The following is a 19,155-nucleotide window of genomic DNA, read 5'->3' on the forward strand; positions in this document are numbered from 1 at the left end:
ATGATAATAAATGTACTGTACCACTGTGACCGAAAAAGGCAAATTTGCCCAGCAGTAATAGAATTACTGAAGAGCATTGTGATAAATGATTAAGTAAATGCGTTTAGTTAATTTCTTGAACCGCTCATTAATTCTAAAAATACTTTTAGTCAAAGCTTGATAAATACAATAGTTCATGGATCGAAGGATTGTTTCAGATGCCCTCGAAGGAATCCAAGTTCGAGGAAGCAGTTTCAAACGTCCAGTTCCTGGTCCCAGTCTCAGCAGTCGAAGTTCACGGATCAGTCAACAGGGAACAGGATCGACTGTTTCTGTGGGATCTTGTGGTACACCGTGGCACTCAGACGCAGGTGCTAAGAATGGCCAGTCGGGCATTGAACACGAAGGAGTCCTTCTTGAGGGCAATTCGCACATCTATCAGGGAGAATCACAGACTGAATGCGAGCAAGACCAGACGCAGTGCGAGTCGTGTATCAGAGCACGGAGCGGTGCCTAGATCTCTGTAAGTTTACTCCTACGGTGAGCAAAAACTCAAAAGAATTTAGAAATTTTATACTTTTCAATTTTGATAAGCGAGGGTTCCATTGCTTGTTTCTGCTAGGTGAACTTAGTGGACTTTTAAACTCTATTTTGCACTTGAATCTCATGAACATTAAACAAAACATTTCTGCTGATGTTTCAAGTTCTATAGTAACTATAAGGAACGATTATTCTTCAAATATTACACTAAGCTTTTTTTAGATGTATTGCATATACGATTTGGTGAGTTCTCTCATGTTCTATCCTTTCAAAAGGTCCATACCTTATATGTGAAACTAGTCTAGATCTAGTCTGACTATCAAGTGTTCAACAACTGCAGTAAAACAGACCAAATGTATCACTCCATGTATCAACTGACATCAGTATTGACTCTTTTTTCTATTAATAGCCACCGCGAGGCTCTCAAATGCTTTTATTTAGGCGCTCTCATTTTTTTTACAATCCAAAGAACTTTGATTGTATTGGTGCTCTGTATTTTGCAAGATGTGTTGACACATTTTTCCGAAACGAATTTAACAGGCAAAGGGCAATGGGCATGAAGTTTCATTGCCTCTCGTCTTTTAGGTGCTGTGTGCTTAAGTTGATGGAAAGACCCAAGTTTAAGGCGAAGAGATCTTTTTTGATGTTTTCGGCGCAAAGTTGTGCAGTTTCTCATACTGTGCAGTTTTTTTGTTGAATGGTTCTTAAAGTGACGTTAGTCACAATTCACAAAGGTCGTATACAGGCTAGAATTTGTCATCTGTTTTTGAGGTACATTTTTAATTTCATGTTACTTTTTGTCCTTTTTGTCTGATGGGAATGCTGCTGTTCTGCATGATAGTTGTTTTTACAGATTTTGCCTGACAGAATTGGTTTTAAAGTCACGAGTTTCAATTTTTTGACCTCAAGTCGTCATCAAAGCGTTTTGTGAGTTTGAAGCTGCATTCAAACTTTGATTTTGTCACTAGTTTTGGTTTTGAACACATTTGTACCCAAAAAAGCTGTAGCAAACTTTGACTGCCTGCTTTCCTGTTGTATGTCAAACAGATTTTTCCTTTCATGTCAAGTGTTGTTTTGCTCTCTCATTTTTTTAGTTTCAACTGAATGGAATTTATAATTCGTTCTGCAAATACGGTGATGGTCAAAAAGCGAAATGAAAACAAACGCGATAAACCAATAAAGCGGGGCTCTAAGATTTAATTTTTAAAGTGCATTAAGTTGTTTAAGATCCCTAGAGTATGCTGCTAATTGGTATTAGTATTAGGATTATTGTCCTCCATATTACAGGCTGAATTGATATTTATCGCATCTAATAAAACTGCGGACTAAATTAGAACATCATTTCACGACAGCCATTTCAATCCCGACGTCCCTCACTAAGGTCAACGGTGGCTATTTTGCGGCAATCTGCCGGCTATGTCTCACCCTTCCTTTTGGAAAGGCCCGTCAGAAAATTCCGACGACCATCTGTTATTGTGCCCAAAATACCGTATCCAACAAAATAACTCTGAAAATGACAAAAAGGCATACAGTCAATCCGAAAACACGATTAACTGAAAACTAGTATTTTATTGGTCTGTTTTGAGTTTCAGAATAAGATAATTGAAAATTCAGCAAACTTATTAGCAATAACTGGATTAAACCAATAAAAGATAAATTACAAATTGAACAACTATGACAAAAATTTTAGCTGTGAAAGGAAGCTATTGGAATGATAATCGTTTCACTCGTTTTAAAATTTTGATTTTATATGCTAGTGTAAAAGAGCGCATCAATACAGGCTACCATTTACTTTCATTATGATGTAATATAATTTTTCAAAAATGAATTATTAATCCAAGTAAATAGTTCCTTCGAAAAAAAAACTCCCATGCTTTACCTCACTGAAGAGTACAAATAAAGGTTGCAAGCCGCTTGTGTACAATAATCAATGTCATGTAGTGTTGGCGAATTAACAAATGAGTTTAAACGATCTTGACATTGTTTTGCTTTGATTAAATGAGGCTAGACAGACAGAATTTTAACATTTTAACCTGAAAACTGATCAAATCTTGAATCTCGAGCGAATGAAGCTATATAGCTCCAAAAATTGTCTAAAAAACATATGCCGACGATCAAACTTAAAACCAAACAGAATCAGAAAGCTGCGTTACAGCTAGGATTCGAAATTTAGCGCCATTAACCAATATTTTTGCCAAATACAACGCTCTTTAAACAGAGGAATTGAACTAAAATACAAAGAAAGTGACGGCATCTTACAAGTTAGCTAACAACACTGATTACCAGCAAGATTGAGAATCAAAAGTAACACTAAATTTATTCTTTATCTTGGCAGAAACTCTGCAAACGCCAGGAAGTAAAAGCCATGAGCAATGAGCCCTCATGAATCAGCTTAAAACTTGTTTCGAAATTGGTCAACGCTACCTGAACACAAAAAAATGCGAAGATATTAAAGTACGTTAAAAAATGTTCATTTGCCATTATTGTGATAATTTGAGAAGTTTTCTGAAAAGAACCACAGCGTATCCAAAGATTACAGTCTTCAAGTAAACTTGTAGTTGAAATGTCCAAAAACTCTCAGTTAAAAATTAAAACTGCCTAAACAGACTAATTTCTGTTTCAATAAAAATAAGATGGGGCCTGTCATCAGTAAAAGTGATCTGCAAGATTGCAGAAAAGATTTAAAAGTCCTTAGGTATCAACTCAAAGCAATAGATAAGTTCACGTATCAATCTTTAGGAAGGAAATAGGATTTTCGATTGGTCAGACTAATCTTTTAAAACTTCACAAAACGCAACAAATGCAGGCAAAACTCAAAAACAGCGTCGAAGCCGTAAAAACCCGACCATTCTCTGGAAAAAAACATTTGCATTGCGCCTTATTTGGACAAAAATAAGATAGGTCTCTAATAGCATTTTGATATAAAAATTGACTTTTCTGTATTTGACAAGAAAAAGAAAACAAAAAATGGTCAAGTTTATTTAAAAAAAAACAATGCCCCAATGCAATTGAAAACTTTTCGATCGCAAAAATCGACAATTGCAAAACTAGCTTTTCTATCGCGCTTCAGTTAAAAACAACTATGTTTTTCATATCTTAGCGTTGAAAATAATATGAAAAAAAATTGTTACAACAAATCTCAATTTGAACAAAAATGACGTGAACAAAAAGTTATAACTAACAACAATGTTGTTAACAATTCATCTTATTTTTGCAAAATTAATGGAAATATGAACAAAACTTATGGAAAATGCGAACAAAAAAAATCTGAAATCGGCCAAATGTTCTCAAAATTTAAACCTCATTAACTACTACTCGGAAAAAAGGTAATTAAGTATTTTCTTAATTTAGTATTCTACGTTGGATCGTATTTCTAATGATACCAATCACAACTCACGCTACGATAGATTTATCGACCAGCCAACAGTTTTTGGAAAAAACCAACAGAGCAAACAGTTCCCCCTCCAGCAAGTGGGGTTGCAAAATTGTATCTTTAGTTACTAAAATGGTTAAAAATTTGTAGCACGAAAGAGGTTTTAAGAATCTTAGATTTGGGGAGCTTCAGCTTTACGATCTTTCTAAGTTCTTTGTGATTATTTCAAGATGAAAATTAGCTGCTATTTTTTTGAACAATACAATAACTCTGTCAAAGAAAAGACTTTGTTGAGACACTAGAACACTTAGGGACAAATATCTAAAAGTCAATCATTAGCCTCCGAATCAGTTTTCGTAGGGCTTTTCCTCATTTTGTCTCACAAACGCTCAACGAAGATCTCATTTCTTTCAGGTTTGCTCTTCATATACATTTTAAGCGCTGAAAAAATTATATAAGACTTTCTTTTTGTAATTATTTAATTAATGCTGTTATTAAATGAGAATTGTCATAAAAATACAACTAATAATGCATCTTCATTTACTCGTACCTTGAAATCGTGGAAAATTCGTCTGCGAAAATCTAAATAAACAACCCCCCCCCCCCCCTCTCCCGTCACGCACACACATTTTTCTCCACGGGCACGCAACCCGGGGAGAGAATTGAGTTACATATTCGAGGCGTTGATACATTTTTGTTCTACCAAAATTTATTCATAAATTATATCCATTTTTCAGTAACCCATGAGACGTAGAGAGGCCGACCCCTAATTAGTCTAGATGGTTGATTGAAACCAAGTTTGCATAAATTGTTTTTTATATTCCCTAAAAAGGTGAAGTGGTAACCTTTACGCGTGAAAGTGAGCTTTTATTATGAGAGAATATGAACGCCTCGTGTGCGATGCGTATATAGAGGCTTCCAAATTTGTATAAAGTCAAAACAAGACATGTGCACCTAAATATGTCTAACGAAAGCAATGAACCCCGAAGCAATGAAAGTTACATTCTCTTGAAAGGGTACAAGAAGGTTTTCGAAATTTGGCACTCTAAAAATTTCAAATTATCTCGATTCTACAGGTTTCAGTGGTTGCAAAAACTACCGCACCACATAAAAGACCTTAAATAGCGCTAGCAAAGACGTACACTAAGTATTTTTCTTCAAGTTTTAGAATCAAAGTTAATATTTGCCCTATACTTCAGGAGTCAAAGCAATTACAACCCTAATGCTTCAATGCAGCCTTACAACAACGTAGTCTTCAACACTGATTGCGACACCCCAGTCAGGAGATCCCAGTCTCCAGGAGCCCATCAACAACCCCCCAATCAGGCACAGGTCAGCAGAGCACCCTCCAGAACACAATCGTCAATCAGCCCAGAACGATTCGCAAACCTCCGAATCAAACCCACCAATCCCAATCAACCCAACCCTCAAATGCTACAGACTCAGCTTTCCACCACTAGCAATCAGGAATCGGGCATGATGTACACGATGTATGACGTCAGTCCTGTGCAGAGTAACAGCAGTTCGTCTTCAATGTCGTGGACCAATCAGAGTCAAGCAGTGTTCTCTGCAGGCAATGAGAATAAAGCACACCAAGCAGACTCGGGAATCTTCTCCGATGATAATGAGCATTCTATGAACACGATTCTAGCTAATACTTTAGAACTATTCAACCCACGACAATAATTAACTAAATTAGTTACACAAACTCAAAAATATTCAAACAGTAAAAACTAGGACAGTGTTAGGTTTGGAATGATTAATTGAACCCCCTTTTTGTCAATTTTGTAAATGCAAATGTGCAATATTAATTGTGTTTATCAGTTTTGTAATCCGTAAATGCTATTTAGCTCGCTCTCTTAATGCCTCATAAAATTCAACTAATTCATAATCTGGACATTTAGTTTTCATTTCTTTTTTTTATTGCGCAGTTGAAATTATCAGTTGAAATTAACATCAATGTTTAGCTGGAGACGTTTCAAAAGCTTCATTGCCAAAATTGTACGTACCTTTTGCAGCTACTTATTATCATTTAAGGCAGTGGCAATGTGAGAACTTAAAATGCCTGAGAACAGTTCGAAAATATTCACAAAGAGAACCTTTTCAGCTGCTTCTTAAACTGTCGGAAAGTTAGCACGCCAGTGAAAACAGAATCTATTTTTCGTGATTCAAAGATAATTCCAAATCACCTTTGTGAATCAGGTTTATTTTGCTCCTTGTGTGTTTACATAAAAAAAACGGTGAACAGACAAAACAGTCCCAGACAAAACAGTCCCGGACAAAACAGTCCCAAATAGCAAAATATTCCCAGACAAAACAGTCCCAGACAAAATAGTCCCAAGAAACCAGACAAAACAGTCTCAGACAAAATAGTCCCAAGGCCATTATAATAGCTCTCACACGTATGATTTAACAAGCGGATAATTTAATCCCATGTTCGGTTGTGATAGTTTCATATCAAGTCCCACGGCCCCTGAGGCATGGCCATGGCCATTAAGTATGTTAAAACATACGGATAAAAGCTACTGCTAATTTGTTGTCGGATTATTGAATGCACATTTCAAAGTACATTGGATATAATGGCATTAGGTACATTTTATTTGGGACTATTTTGTCTGGGACTGTTTTGTCTGGTTTCTTGGGACTATTTTGTCTGGGACTGTTTTGTCTGGGAATATTTTGCAATTTGGGACTGTTTTGTCTGGGACTGTTTTGTCTGGGACTGTTTTGTCCGGACACGAAAAAAACAAGTGTAGTAAGTAAAATCCGCAAGAAGGACCAGAAGCAAGAGTTAAGTAGGGTACGTTTTTTTAGTCTGGGTATATAATTCGAATCTCATTCAAATATTACAAAATTCAAACCACTCGAGCGAGAAAAAAGCATTCTAGAATGCGCACAAAAGTTGTGTATACAAACGACACAAAAAATACCCGACTATTGTAATTGCTTCAAAATTTGTCAAAAGAAACCGGCATACCCAAATAGTTTTAAGTTTCTCGAGTCAAAAATTGTTGGTGCGAAGGCCAGGCGTGGATATTTTTTTCAAAAAGCAGAAAACCTTACTTCACAAGAGTACACGTACAATTTTATCTGTATTGCTTGAGCCTAACAATCTCAATTCTAACTCATCGCATGATTAAACAAAAAATCAAAACTGAAGCGACTGGAAAGCTCAAGGATAGGACCCAAGTTTACTGCAATCAGTAACATAAATATTGGACGAGATACTAACTCCTTACGGTTGCGTAAAACTTGATATTACAATTTCAATATCTTTACCAATATCAAAGTCTCTGATCGGCCCATCTACAGATTCAACGAGAGTGCAAAACCATCAAATTCATCTTCGAGAATGAAAACACCATTCGTAAATCAGCTCAACAAGAATCACACCTAAATTCTTATAGATGAAATAAAACAGCCAATGAAATTGCAATTGGAAACGAGATCTTTATAACTATTCCTTTTCTTCATCATGACCAGTTTTCAAATCGAAGTGATCGCTCGGAAACTCAAAGACAGCCGATACATAGAAAATAATGTGCACTGTGCACATCAGCAAAACTTATTTTGCCTCGAGAGTGCGCTTTGCAATTTAATTTGCACTTAATACCTAAAATTACATCAAAACAATTGTTTGAAAAATATGATTTCATAACGCAGGAGAACTGGCAGAAAACAAATACGAGAACATCTGATGTAAAAAAAGATGAGGTATGATGGTAAGAGATTCGAGGCAAATAACTTTACATTAGGTTCTACTGCGCAAATAAATAAAACTAAATAACTCATTGCATGAAATTTCTTTATTTCCACAACAAACTTAAAATTATTATAAGGAAATTATTACAATTATGAAGAACTTAACACAGTGAGCAACATGTTAATAAATTTTCCCGGGTTATATAGTAATAAGACGGTATATAGTGGTTATGAAAAGCTAGTGATTTTATTAATTCAATGAATGGTTTAGTTCAATTGGTCGTTAACTGTTGATTTCGACATCTTCATTGAATTATCTGGTGCGGTGCAAGGGATGTGATTCGCTGGTCAAACCAGTGGAGCCACAAAAGACACGTTTCTGATGTCCACATATGAAAAGGGGTTCATTATAGTTTCTTTTCGTGCCGCAATGTGTTGATGGTTTGTATCAGCATCGGAAGTGACTGATGACACTCAACATCGTCTGTGCATTTGCGCCTTTTGTGTTTATGAGTTCACGCGGGGAAAAGTTTTCGGATTCACCAGGCAAATCTTTATTTGTTAACCCTTAAAATTTTGAACTTGCCTTTACTGTTTGCCAGATCTTTAGGCCGAAATTCTAAGTTGGCTCTTGGAGTTGCTGACATCGGTGGTCATACCAATTCGCTTGAATTTCTGGGTGCTGCAGCAGTGAGTGTTGTCACACGCGGTACGTTTGGGGTTGCATAATATTGATGCTAGAGTCAAATACGGAGAAACAGATTTTGTCTTACGAGCGCCCATGGCGCAAGCAATATTCGATCAACTAGAAAAAACGCCACGTGCATTGTCTCCCACTAAGTTTCATATTCCGATCTTGCCCTTCTGGATAGGTGTGAACTCTTTTAGGTGGGATTCAGTTTTCGTCGGTGTTGTTTTTGTCCGAGAGTTTTGGGTCAGGATTAATGACGTAATGACGGAGATTTCCTTCTGGCTCTTCTCTAATTCCCATTTTGCAAAGTCACTTTTTCTGAGCGCAAGATCAAGTTTTCTTGGCTCGCAGATCTTCAACGTGTCAGCGTCTGTTTTAATTGAGTGCTCCCGGTGCAAATAGGTCAAACAGAAAATCGTAGACACCCTTTTCAATCGATTTTGCTAAGATTTTTCACAGGTGGAATTTTTCACGTCTTAAGTGGAATGCTCGACGGAATTCCTCTGAGTGGAAGAATCGCGAGTAATTATCATCATATTTTTGTTCACGTTGACAAGTTTCATTCGCTTCTCTGCGCATGTTTCTCCCAATCTCCTCGTCACTTCGAGTGCCCGTCCGAAATTCCTCCGGTAGGAGTTCGTTGGGGTGGCAGTTTCTTCGTTTAAACTGTGTTTCAGTGTTTTGTTAGAACCAAGATAATTATATCCCGTGGAAAACCTTATATTGTTAAGCAAATTTGTAGCTCGTACGCACAATTTCGGTTCGAAGGGCGAATGTTGAAGTTTTTTGTTTGTTTTAATATTTTGCGTTGTTATAGTTATGATTTTATTGCTGCTTTTATGTCGAATGAGTTTGTATCTTTGTGCTATAATAAAACATACAAGGCTCTGTTTAATATTATGAATAGGTTGTTCTATTTCACCATTTTCCGGCTGGTTTTTAGCGGGATCTTCTATTGTTTTCTTTCTATTCTTTTTGCAAAATCATTTTACCTGGTGAGTTGAGAAGCAACAGTCTTGATCTTATCAAATTGACCTAGGGAAACCACGAATTTTTATGTAATATCAAAACGTTTTAAAATATTTGAACCATTTGATTCTTACCAATCGCTGTGCACCCTGCACCCTTTACATTCTACTGACCGCAAAAGAATATTTCTGCTCACATATGGCCACCAAAATTGTTGTGTCATGCAAATCTTACCCCAAAATCCCGGCTGACATGCATCGTCTAAACCACGGCCTTTTTGGGTGCATGTATCGGGGCCACGTTCTTGTCCATTCATATGCAGCCTGATCTAAATTGAAAGCTCCTCCAAAAATGGAGATATGGGATCACTTTTTCAGGGGAGTTCATATCAGTGCAAGGTTTACAATCTTGCACTCGTCTTAGGAATGCATCTTTCAATAAAGCAATAGTAGAACACAACACACCTATTAATACAACTGAATTGAGCAGATGTTATTATACTCAATTACACGCCCAAAATACCAGTTAAAATAATTCACCAATTATTACAGTTAATACAACCCTTAATTGCGTCTGACGCATGCGCTTACCTCTTTACTGGTGAGGGAAGGCTTTGACATTTTTACTGAGAATTTCCCAACCATTTTAATGAACAAAAGTAAATAGAGCAAATAAGTCATTGATGGACTGATATTTGAAGATTTTGATGTCGGTGAGGCGTATTGAAAGTCGGGTTTCGGAAGTTGAGAAATGCCACACTGATTTACTCTTCAAACGTGATAAATCACATTTGTCTTTAGTTCTGGTGATCGCGCTAACAGCGAGATAAGTTGTAGAAATTGTGGACCTGGGAAACGACTGAATATCAGAAGTGTTTTGGGCAATATCTATATCTCCCGTAAATTTTATCAACTGGTAGAAACAATGACAAAAATTTTTATAGAAGCCACTTTATCCCGATTTTAAGCAGCCGTACTCTAGAACATAACACACCTATCAATTCAACTGAATAGAACAGATTTTATTATACTGATTTACATGCACCAAATACCATTTAAAAAAATTCAACAATTATTACAGTTAACCAATAATTGCGTCTGACGCGTTCGCCTACCTCTGTACTCGCGAGGAAAGCTATAAGATTTTCATTGAGAATTTCCTAACCATTTTAACGAAGAAAAGCAATTAAAGCCATTCAGTTGGCGGTGTATTGGTGTTTGAAGAATTTGATGCTGGTGGGGCGTATTGAAGGTCGGGCTTGGACGTTGAGAAACGCCACACTGATATACTTGTCAAACGCCCTGATTGAGTTCTGGTTTTAATTCTGGTGAAATTGAGAAATACCACACTGATTTGCTTCCTAAACGTCACAAATAACTTTTGTCTTAAATTCTGGTGACTGCTAAAAAGCGAGATAAGTGTTAAGAAATGTGGAGTTGGGAAGCGACTCAATTCTAGAAGTGTTTTGGACAAAAACTAACTCTCCCGTAAAATTTATTAGCTGGCAAAAACAGTCTTTAAATGAAGAGAGCTTTTTAGAAGCCACTTTATCCCGACTTTAAGCAATAATACACTAGAACATAACACACCTGCTAATGCAACTAAATTGAATACATTTTATATACTCATTTAGCTGCAAAAGACACCATTAAAAATAATTCAACAATTAATACAACTAACGCAGCCACTAATTGTCGGACGCGTTCGCCTGCCTCGTTGGTCGTGAGGGAAGCTATGAGACTTTAATTGGTCAATTCCTGACAACTTAAATGAAGAATGGCGATTAAAGCCATTCAGTTGGCGGCGTACTGGTGTTTGACGATTTTGATGCTGGTGAGGTGTATTGAAGGTCGGGTTTGGACGTTGAGAAACGCCACACTGATGTACTTGTCAAACTCCCAGATTAAATTCTGGTTTTAATTCTGTCGATTTCGTTAACAGCAAGTGAAGTGGTAGAAATTGTGGAAAAATGAAGCGACTGATTACCAAATTTGTTTAAGGCGAAAATCACTTGTCACTTTCTTAAACTTGTTCTTGAGGTGTGAGTCGTGAAGGGTGTCTAAATTCTTATTTCAGTATTGTGTCTGAGGTGCGCAAAACCAAAAATATTTTTGAGACTGGCAAAATTTTAATTTTGAAGTGAAATGTCCAAATATGCTCGACCCATCCAAATAATCTGCTGTTGCGTTATTTCATAACAAAATTTGATTGTGATCATTGAATAATGTAAATTCTTTTTCGAGTCAAAAGTTTTTTTTAAAAAATTGATAAAAAACTCCAATTTGCTCTAGGTCATTTAAACTATAGCGTTCTTCTTAATCTTTAAGAAAACGCTATGCGAAGGAGATTGGCTTTTGAAATCTACAATTTTTTGTTCTAGTGCTGCACTTAATTAGTGTCTGTAGCCTCATATTTAAACCGTGTTTCGTCATGTGATTGATAGTGCATGTGCGATTCTAGGTTTGATTAAAGTGATTGCTCTTTGAATCTGTCCACTTGATTTTTTCTGACTTTTGAAGTAAAAGACGGATAGAGTGGCAGATGTGTGCACAGTCGCGATTTTTATTCAAGGCTGCACATTAGATGTGGTCCTGTCAAAAGATCTTTGTTAAGTGAATGTTCTTTGTATACTGAAGCTGCATTTATGACGCGTCTTACTTCTTGATATGTTCAACGGGGTGGTGTTGGAGATAACGAAATGGTGATTTCGTAAAATTTGGGTGGCGCTCTGTCTCTTCAACAAATCTTCTCTTAATCTCCCCACCGATGGTTTGGATGTAACGAAAACGTGGGTCTGGTTGCTGTTGAAGTCAGTTTTTAAGTTAATCTAATTGTGCCTTGGCAAGAAGGTAGTTGATAGGTAGTTTAGATTCATTTTCCAAAGTAGTCTGATCTCAAATTGAGAACCGTTGTGGCATGTCGTTTTTTATAGTGTGCAAGAGCTTTCCTGTTATCTACGGTCAATGTCTTTTTCCGCTCACTAATTTTTTTTCTTTCGCTGTTCAAAACATTAGAAGCTTGTCGTTCTCTACTTCCTGGTTTTCGGGTTTTTTTTGTTGTATAGCGTGATGTTGTTATTGCTTTCCTGTTTAATACTGGTTGGCTTCTATTTCTGAAGTATTGGTCCTTTAACCGTACATTCAAGCTGTGTCAATACGTCGTATGGCAGTCCTGGTGGCCCTGTTGTGAATTTGAGTGGTACTGTTTCTATGAAGACATCCGCTCCTAATAAAACTATTTCTAATACATCGTGTTTCCGGGATATTGATGTTGTTCAGATGAACATAGTGGGCGCAGATAGAGTATAGCATCTTAATTGGTATATTCTTCATTTGAAAATTAGATGCTGATGCGGTTTACTCAGTTAGATTGAAAAGAGGTTGGTCGCTGTTCAGTGATCCAGTTCCAGGAAAAACTTCTGTTGATGTTATTATATGTGCTCCGTAAAGTGAAGAAATTGCTACTGAAGTGTGATCTGTGTTTATTTTTCCGAGTAGTTTCGCCATTGAGTTTGTTTTGTGTTTTTTGTCACTCCCGCTGTACAAAAGAGAATGTTTCTATTGATATGCCCTCTGTGTAAAAAATAACTGGAATCGCTTGACGTTGAACTTGAGGTTGAATCCAGAAATTGATTTGGTTGTTGCTGCTTGTGTGATTTTGTAGTCGTGGGTTGCTGTTCTTGTTGTTGTTAAAGTTTTGTGTCCTTTTGTTTTGATTTTTTGTCTGCTTGATTATGAGAATTTTCAGTGTTCTGGTTTCGTGAATTTGTATTCAGCGTGAAGATGTTTGGATTGTTGTAAATTCTATTGAAGGTGCTTCCATTATTGTTTTTGAGATTGTAATTCTGATTGAAATAGATAGTGTTAAATTTTTTACTAAGGGCAATACGTGTGTTGATGTTTTGACTGTAACCAACGATTCCTCCATAGTTGAAACCAAGAGGTTGAAACTGTGATCTGTTTGCGCTTATCTGTTTTTGGTATCCATTGTTGTGTCGGCCGCAATTGTTGTGATGATTGTTTGCGGAATGGATTTGAACCTGGTTGTTTATTTGTTGTTGATGATGTTGCTGCTTTTGGTTCCTTTGCTGTTGCTGAGTTGGTGAAAATGTTTGTGAGTTGTTGAAGTTGTTTCAGCGAAGTTTTTTGAGTGATGAATTGCGTTGCAGTTTTCGATGCGACATCGGTAATGACTGTTATATTGTCATCTTGATTGTTCGGTGAGGCAATTTGCGAAAAATTTTAATTGCCTTCATGTTTGTTGTTTTTCGCGAATATATTTAATTAGAAATTGGTTTCATTTTCCTAAATTCTGACTGTACCCAAACAAAGGGCTGTTTTTGCTGCTTTGCTGTTGGAAGAATCTGTTTGATCTTCTAGATGATCTGTTTGCTTGGATGATTGGTCTTATAGATGCTGATAAATCTTTGCACGCTTCTGCATAATTATCGTCCCTTCCTTAAATTGTATTAAATTAGGTAAAGCAATAGCTTGCATAAGGACATGTTCGTTCTATCTGATTATCATTGCTGGCGCAGGTTTATCTTCAGAAATCTTAAGGACAGCTGAGGATTAGAGATCGAAAGTGAAATTGTGAAGCATGCAGGTTTGAGTCATTTTCCTAAGAAAAGCAGCAAAAGATACAAACTTTTTGGATTTAACAATGGTCAGTTCTAGGTTTGATTAAAGTGATTGCTCTTTGAATCTGCCCACTTGATTTTTTCTGACTTTTGAAGTAAAAGACGGATAGAGTGGCAGATGTATGCCCAGTCGCAATTTTTATTCAAGGCTGCACATTAGATGTGGTCCTGTCAAAAGAGCTTTGTTAAGTGAATGTTCTTTGTATACTGAAGCTGCATTTATGACGCGTCTTACTTCTTGATATGTTGAACGGGGTGGTGTTGGAGATAACGAAATGGTGATTTCGTAAAATTTGGGTGGCGCTCTGTCTCTTCAACAAATCCTCTCTTAATCTCACCACCGATGGTTTGGATGTAACGAAAACGTGGGTCTGGTTGCTGTTGAAGTCAGTTTTCAAGTTTATCTAATTGTGCCTTGGCAAGAAGGTAGTTGATAGGTAGTTTAGATTCATTTTCCAAAGTAGTCTGGTCTTAAATTGAGAACCGTTGTGGCATGTCGTTTTTTATAGTGTTCAAGAGCTTTCCTGTTATCTACGGTCAATGTCTTTTTCCGCTCACTATTTTTTTTTCTTTCGCTGTTCAAAACATTAGAAGCTTGTCGTTCTCTACTTCCTGGTTTTCGGGTTTTTTTGTTGTATAGCGTGATGTTGTTATTGCTTTCCTGTTTAATACTGGTTGGCTTGTATTTCTGAAGTATTGGTCCTTTAACCGTACATTTAAGCTGTGTCAATACGTCGTATGGCAGTCCTGGTGGCCCTGTTGTGAATTTGAGTGGTACTGTTTCTATGAAGACATCCGCTCCTAATAAAACTATTTCTAATATATCGTGTTTCCGGGATATTGATGTTGTTCAGATGAACATAGTGGGCGCAGATAGAGTATAGCATCTTAATTGGTATATTCTTCATTTGAAAATTAGATGCTGATGCGGTTTGCTCAGTTAGATTGAAAAGAGGTTGGTCGCTGTTGAGTGATCCAGTTCCAGGAAAAACTTCTGTTGATGTTATTATATGTGCTCCGTAAAGTGAAGAAATTGCTACTGAAGTGTGATCTGTGTTTATTTTTCCGAGTAGTTTCGCCATTGAGTTTGTTTTGTGTTTTTTGTCACTCCCGCTGTACAAAAGAGAATGTTTCTATTGATATGCCCTCTGTGTAAAAAATAACTGGAATCGCTTGACGTTGAACTTGAGGTTGAATCCAGAAATTGATTTGGTTGTTGCTGCTTGTGTGATTTTGTAGTCGTGGGTTGCTGTTCTTGTTGTTGTTAAAGTTTTGTGTCCTTTTGTTTTGATTTTTTGTCTGCTTGATTATGAGAATTTTCAGTGTTCTGGTTTCGTGAATTTGTATTTAGCGTGAAGATGTTTGGATTGTTGTAAATTCTATTGAAGGTGCTTCCATTATTGTTTTTGAGATTGTAATTCTGATTGAAATAGATAGTGTTAAATTTTTGACTAAGGGCGTTACGTGTGTTGATGTTTTGACTGTAACCAACGATTCCCCCATAGTTGAAACCAAGAGGTTGAAACTGTGATCTGTTTGCGCTTATCTGTTTTTGGTATCCGTTGTTGTGTCGGCCCCAATTGTTGTGATGATTGTTTGCGGAATTTGTTGTTGATGACGTTGCTGCTTTTGGTTCCTTTGCTGTTGTTGAGTTGGTGAAAATGTTTGTGAGTTGTTGAAGTTGTTTCAGCGAAGTTTTTTGAGTGATGAATTGCGTTGCAGTTTTCGATGCGACATCGGTAATGACTGTTATATTGTCCTCTTGATTGCTCGGTGAGGCAATTTGCGAAAAATTTTAAATGCCTTTATGTTTGTTGTTTTTCGCGAATATATTTATCTAGAAATTGGTTTCATTTTCCTAAATTCTGACTGTAACCAAACAAAGGGCTGTTTTTGCTGCTTTGCTGTTGGAAGAATCTGTTTGATCTTCTAGATGATCTGTTTGCTTGGATGATTGGTCTTATAGATGTTGATAAATCTTTGCATGCTTCTGCATAATTATCGTCCCGTCCTTAAATTGTATTAAATTAGGTTAAGCAATAGCTTGCCTAAGGACATGTTCGTTCTATCTGATTATCATTGCTGGCGCAGGTTTATCTTCAGCAATCTTAAGGACAGCTGAGGATTAGAAATCGGAAGTGAAATTGTGAAGCAAGCAGGTTTGAGCCATTTGCCTAAGAAAAGCAGCAAAAGATACAAATTTTTTGGATTTAACAATGGTCAGTTCTAGGATTGATTAAAGTGATTGCTCTTTGAATCTGCCCACTTGATTTTTTCTGACTTTTGAAGTAAAAGACGGAAAGAGCGGCAGATGTGTGCCCAGTCGCGATTTTTATTCAAGGCTGCACATTAGATGTGGTCCTGTCAAAAGAGCTTTGTTAAGTGAATGTTCTTTGTATACTGAAGCTGCATTTATGACGCGTCTTACTTCTTGATATGTTCAACGGGGTGGTGTTGGAGATAACCAAATGGTGATTTCGTAAAATTTGGGTGGCGCTCTGTCTCTTCAACAAATCCTCTCTTAATCTCCCCACCGATGGTTTGGATGTAACGAAAACGTGGGTCTGGTTGCTGTTGAAGTCAGTTTTCAAGTTTATCTAATTGTGCTTTGGCAAGAAGGTAGTTGATAGGTAGTTTACATTCATTTTCCAAAGTAGTCTGATCTCAAATTGAGAACCGTTGTGGCATGTCGTTTTTTATAGTGTTCAAGAGCTTTCCTGTTATCTACGATCAATGTCTTTTTCCCCTCACTAATTTTTTTTCCTTCGCTGTTCAAAACATTAGAAGCTTGTCGATCTCTATTTCCTGGTTTTCGGGTTTTTTGTTGTATAGCGTGATGTTGTTATTGCTTTCCTGTTTAATACTGGTTGGCTTGTATTTCTGAAGTTTTGGTCCTTTAACCGTACATTCAAGCTGTGTCAATAGGTCGTATGGCAGTCCTGGTGGCCCTGTTGTGAATTTGAGTGGTACTGTTGCTATGAAGACATCCGCTCCTACTAAAACTATTTCTAATATATCGTGTTTCCGGGAAACTGATGTTGTTCAGATGAACATAGTGGGCGCAGATAGAGTATAGCATCTTAATTGGTACATTCTTCATTTGAAAATTAGATGCTGATGCGGTTTACTCAGTTAGATTGAAAAGAGGTTGGTCGCTGTTGAGTGATCCAGTTCCAAGAATTACTTCTGTTGATGTTATTATATGTGCTCCGTAAACTGAAGAAATTGCTACTGAAGTGTGATCTGTGTTTCTTTTTCCGAGTAGTTTCGCCGTTGAGTTTGTTTTGTGTTTTTTGTCACTCCCGCTGTACAAAAGAGAATGTTTCTATTGATATGCCCTCTGTGTAAAAAATAACTGGAATTGCTTGACGTTGAACTTGAAGTTGAATCCAGAAATTGATTTGGTTCTTGCTGCTTGTGTGATTTTGTAGTCGTGGGTTGCTGTTCTTGTTGTTGTTAAGGTTTTGTGTCCTTTTGTTTTGATTTTTTGTCTGCTTGATTATGAGAATTTTCAGTGTTCTGGCTTCGTGAATTTGTATTTAGCGTGAAGATGTTTGGATTGTTGTAAATTCTATTGAAGGTGCTTCCATTATTGTTTTTGAGATTGTAATTCTGATTGAAATAGATAGTGTTAAATTTTTGACTAAGGGCGTTACGCGTGTTGATGTTTTGACTGTAACCAACGATTCCTCCATAGTTGAAACCAAGAGGTTGAAACTGTGATCTGTTTGCGCTTATCTGTTTTTGGTATCCGTTGTTGTGTCGGCCCCAATTGCTGTGATGATTGTTTGCGGAATTTGTTGTTGATGATGTTGCTGCTTTTGGTTCCTTTGCTGTTGTTGAGTTGGTGAAAATGTTTGTGAGTTTTTGAAGTTGTTTCAGCGAAGTTTTTTGAGTGATGAATTGCGTTGCAGTTTTCGATGCAACATCGGTAATGACTGTTATATTGTCCTCTTGATTGTTCGGTGAGGCAATTTGCGAAAAATTTTAATTGCCTTTATGTTTGTTGTTTTTCGCGAATATATTTATTTAGAAATTGGTTTCATTTTCCTAAATTCTGACTGTACCCAAACAAAGGGCTGTTTTTGCTGCTTTGCTGTTGGAAGAATCTGTTTGATCTTCTAGATGATCTGTTTGCTTGGATGATTGGTCTTATAGATGTTGATAAATCTTTGCATGCTTCTGCATAATTATCGTCCCGTCCTTAAATTGTATTAAATTAGGTTAAGCAATAGCTTGCCTAAGGACATGTTCGTTCTATCTGATTATCATTGCTGGCGCAGGTTTATCTTCAGCAATCTTAAGGACAGCTGAGGATTAGAGATCGGAAGTGAAATTGTGAAGCAAGCAGGCTTGAGTCATTTGCCTAAGAAAAGCAGCAAAAGATAAAAACTTTTTGGATTTAACAATGGTCAGTCTGAGCCAGTGTTCCAATCTATCAAGGTGAGCTGCTGTTACATGTGGTGGTTTCCCCTATCTTTTTTGTAGTTCTTACTTTGCTTTGTTGTAAAACTCTCCCTTGTATGAGAATCCGATGATGCTATCTTTGGTTGTCTGTGAGGGCGTTTCTGAAGATGTAATACACTTTTTAATGCAACTGAATTGAGCAGATTTATCTTATGATACCCATTTGCAAGACCAAAATACTAGTTAAAATAATTAAACAATTAAGACAGTCTGCACAACGTTTAATTGCGCCCGACGCGTTCGTCTACCTGTTTACTGGGGGGACCAGCTTTGTTATTTTTACTGAGAACATCCCAACCATTTTAACGAAGAAAAGTAATTAGAGCCAATCCGTCAGTGGCGTACTGAATTTTGAAGACTTTGATGCCAGTGAGGCGTATTGAAAGTCGGGTTTTGGAAGTTGAGAAAAGTCACTGATTTCTTTTTAACGTCACAAAGAACCTTTGTCTTTAATTCTGGTGATTGCACAAATGGCAAGATAAGTGGTAGAAATTATGGTGCCGGGAAGCGACTCAAAAATTGAAAATTTTTGGGCAAAAACTAAATCTCCCGTAAACTTTATCAACTTGGCTAAAACAAGTTTTAAGCGAGGAGAACTTTTTTGGAGGCCTTTTTATCACGCTTGTAAGCATTAATACAAAAGAACAAAATACACCTAAAAATGCAACTGAATTGAACACATTTCATAAACGCATTTACAAGGAAAAATCACCAGTTAAAATAATTCAACAATTAATACAGTTAACACAACCACTAATTGCGTTCGCCTACCTCGGTTTTCGTGGGGGAAGCTAT

At 36.9% G+C, this 19,155-nt stretch overlaps 1 protein-coding gene across 3 annotated transcripts in view; it reads left to right on the forward strand.

The window, feature by feature from the left end:
* Nucleotides 1-5,795, forward strand: part of LOC142339486 (uncharacterized) — a 204,467-nt gene extending 198,672 nt beyond the window's left edge. For all 3 annotated transcript variants that reach the window (XM_075389537.1, XM_075389536.1, XM_075389535.1), the window contains 2 exons: nucleotides 198-502; nucleotides 5,092-5,795. In XM_075389537.1, the coding sequence (XP_075245652.1) occupies nucleotides 198-502; nucleotides 5,092-5,578 (792 nt within the window). In that variant the 3' untranslated portion in view covers nucleotides 5,579-5,795. The remainder of the gene's footprint in view (nucleotides 1-197; nucleotides 503-5,091) is intronic.
* The last annotated feature ends 13,360 nt before the right edge of the window (nucleotides 5,796-19,155 follow it).

Source organism: Convolutriloba macropyga, chromosome 5, assembly GCF_964194025.1.
Source record: "Convolutriloba macropyga chromosome 5, txConMacr16.3, whole genome shotgun sequence".
NCBI classification, from domain to species: Eukaryota; Metazoa; Xenacoelomorpha; order Acoela; family Convolutidae; genus Convolutriloba; species Convolutriloba macropyga.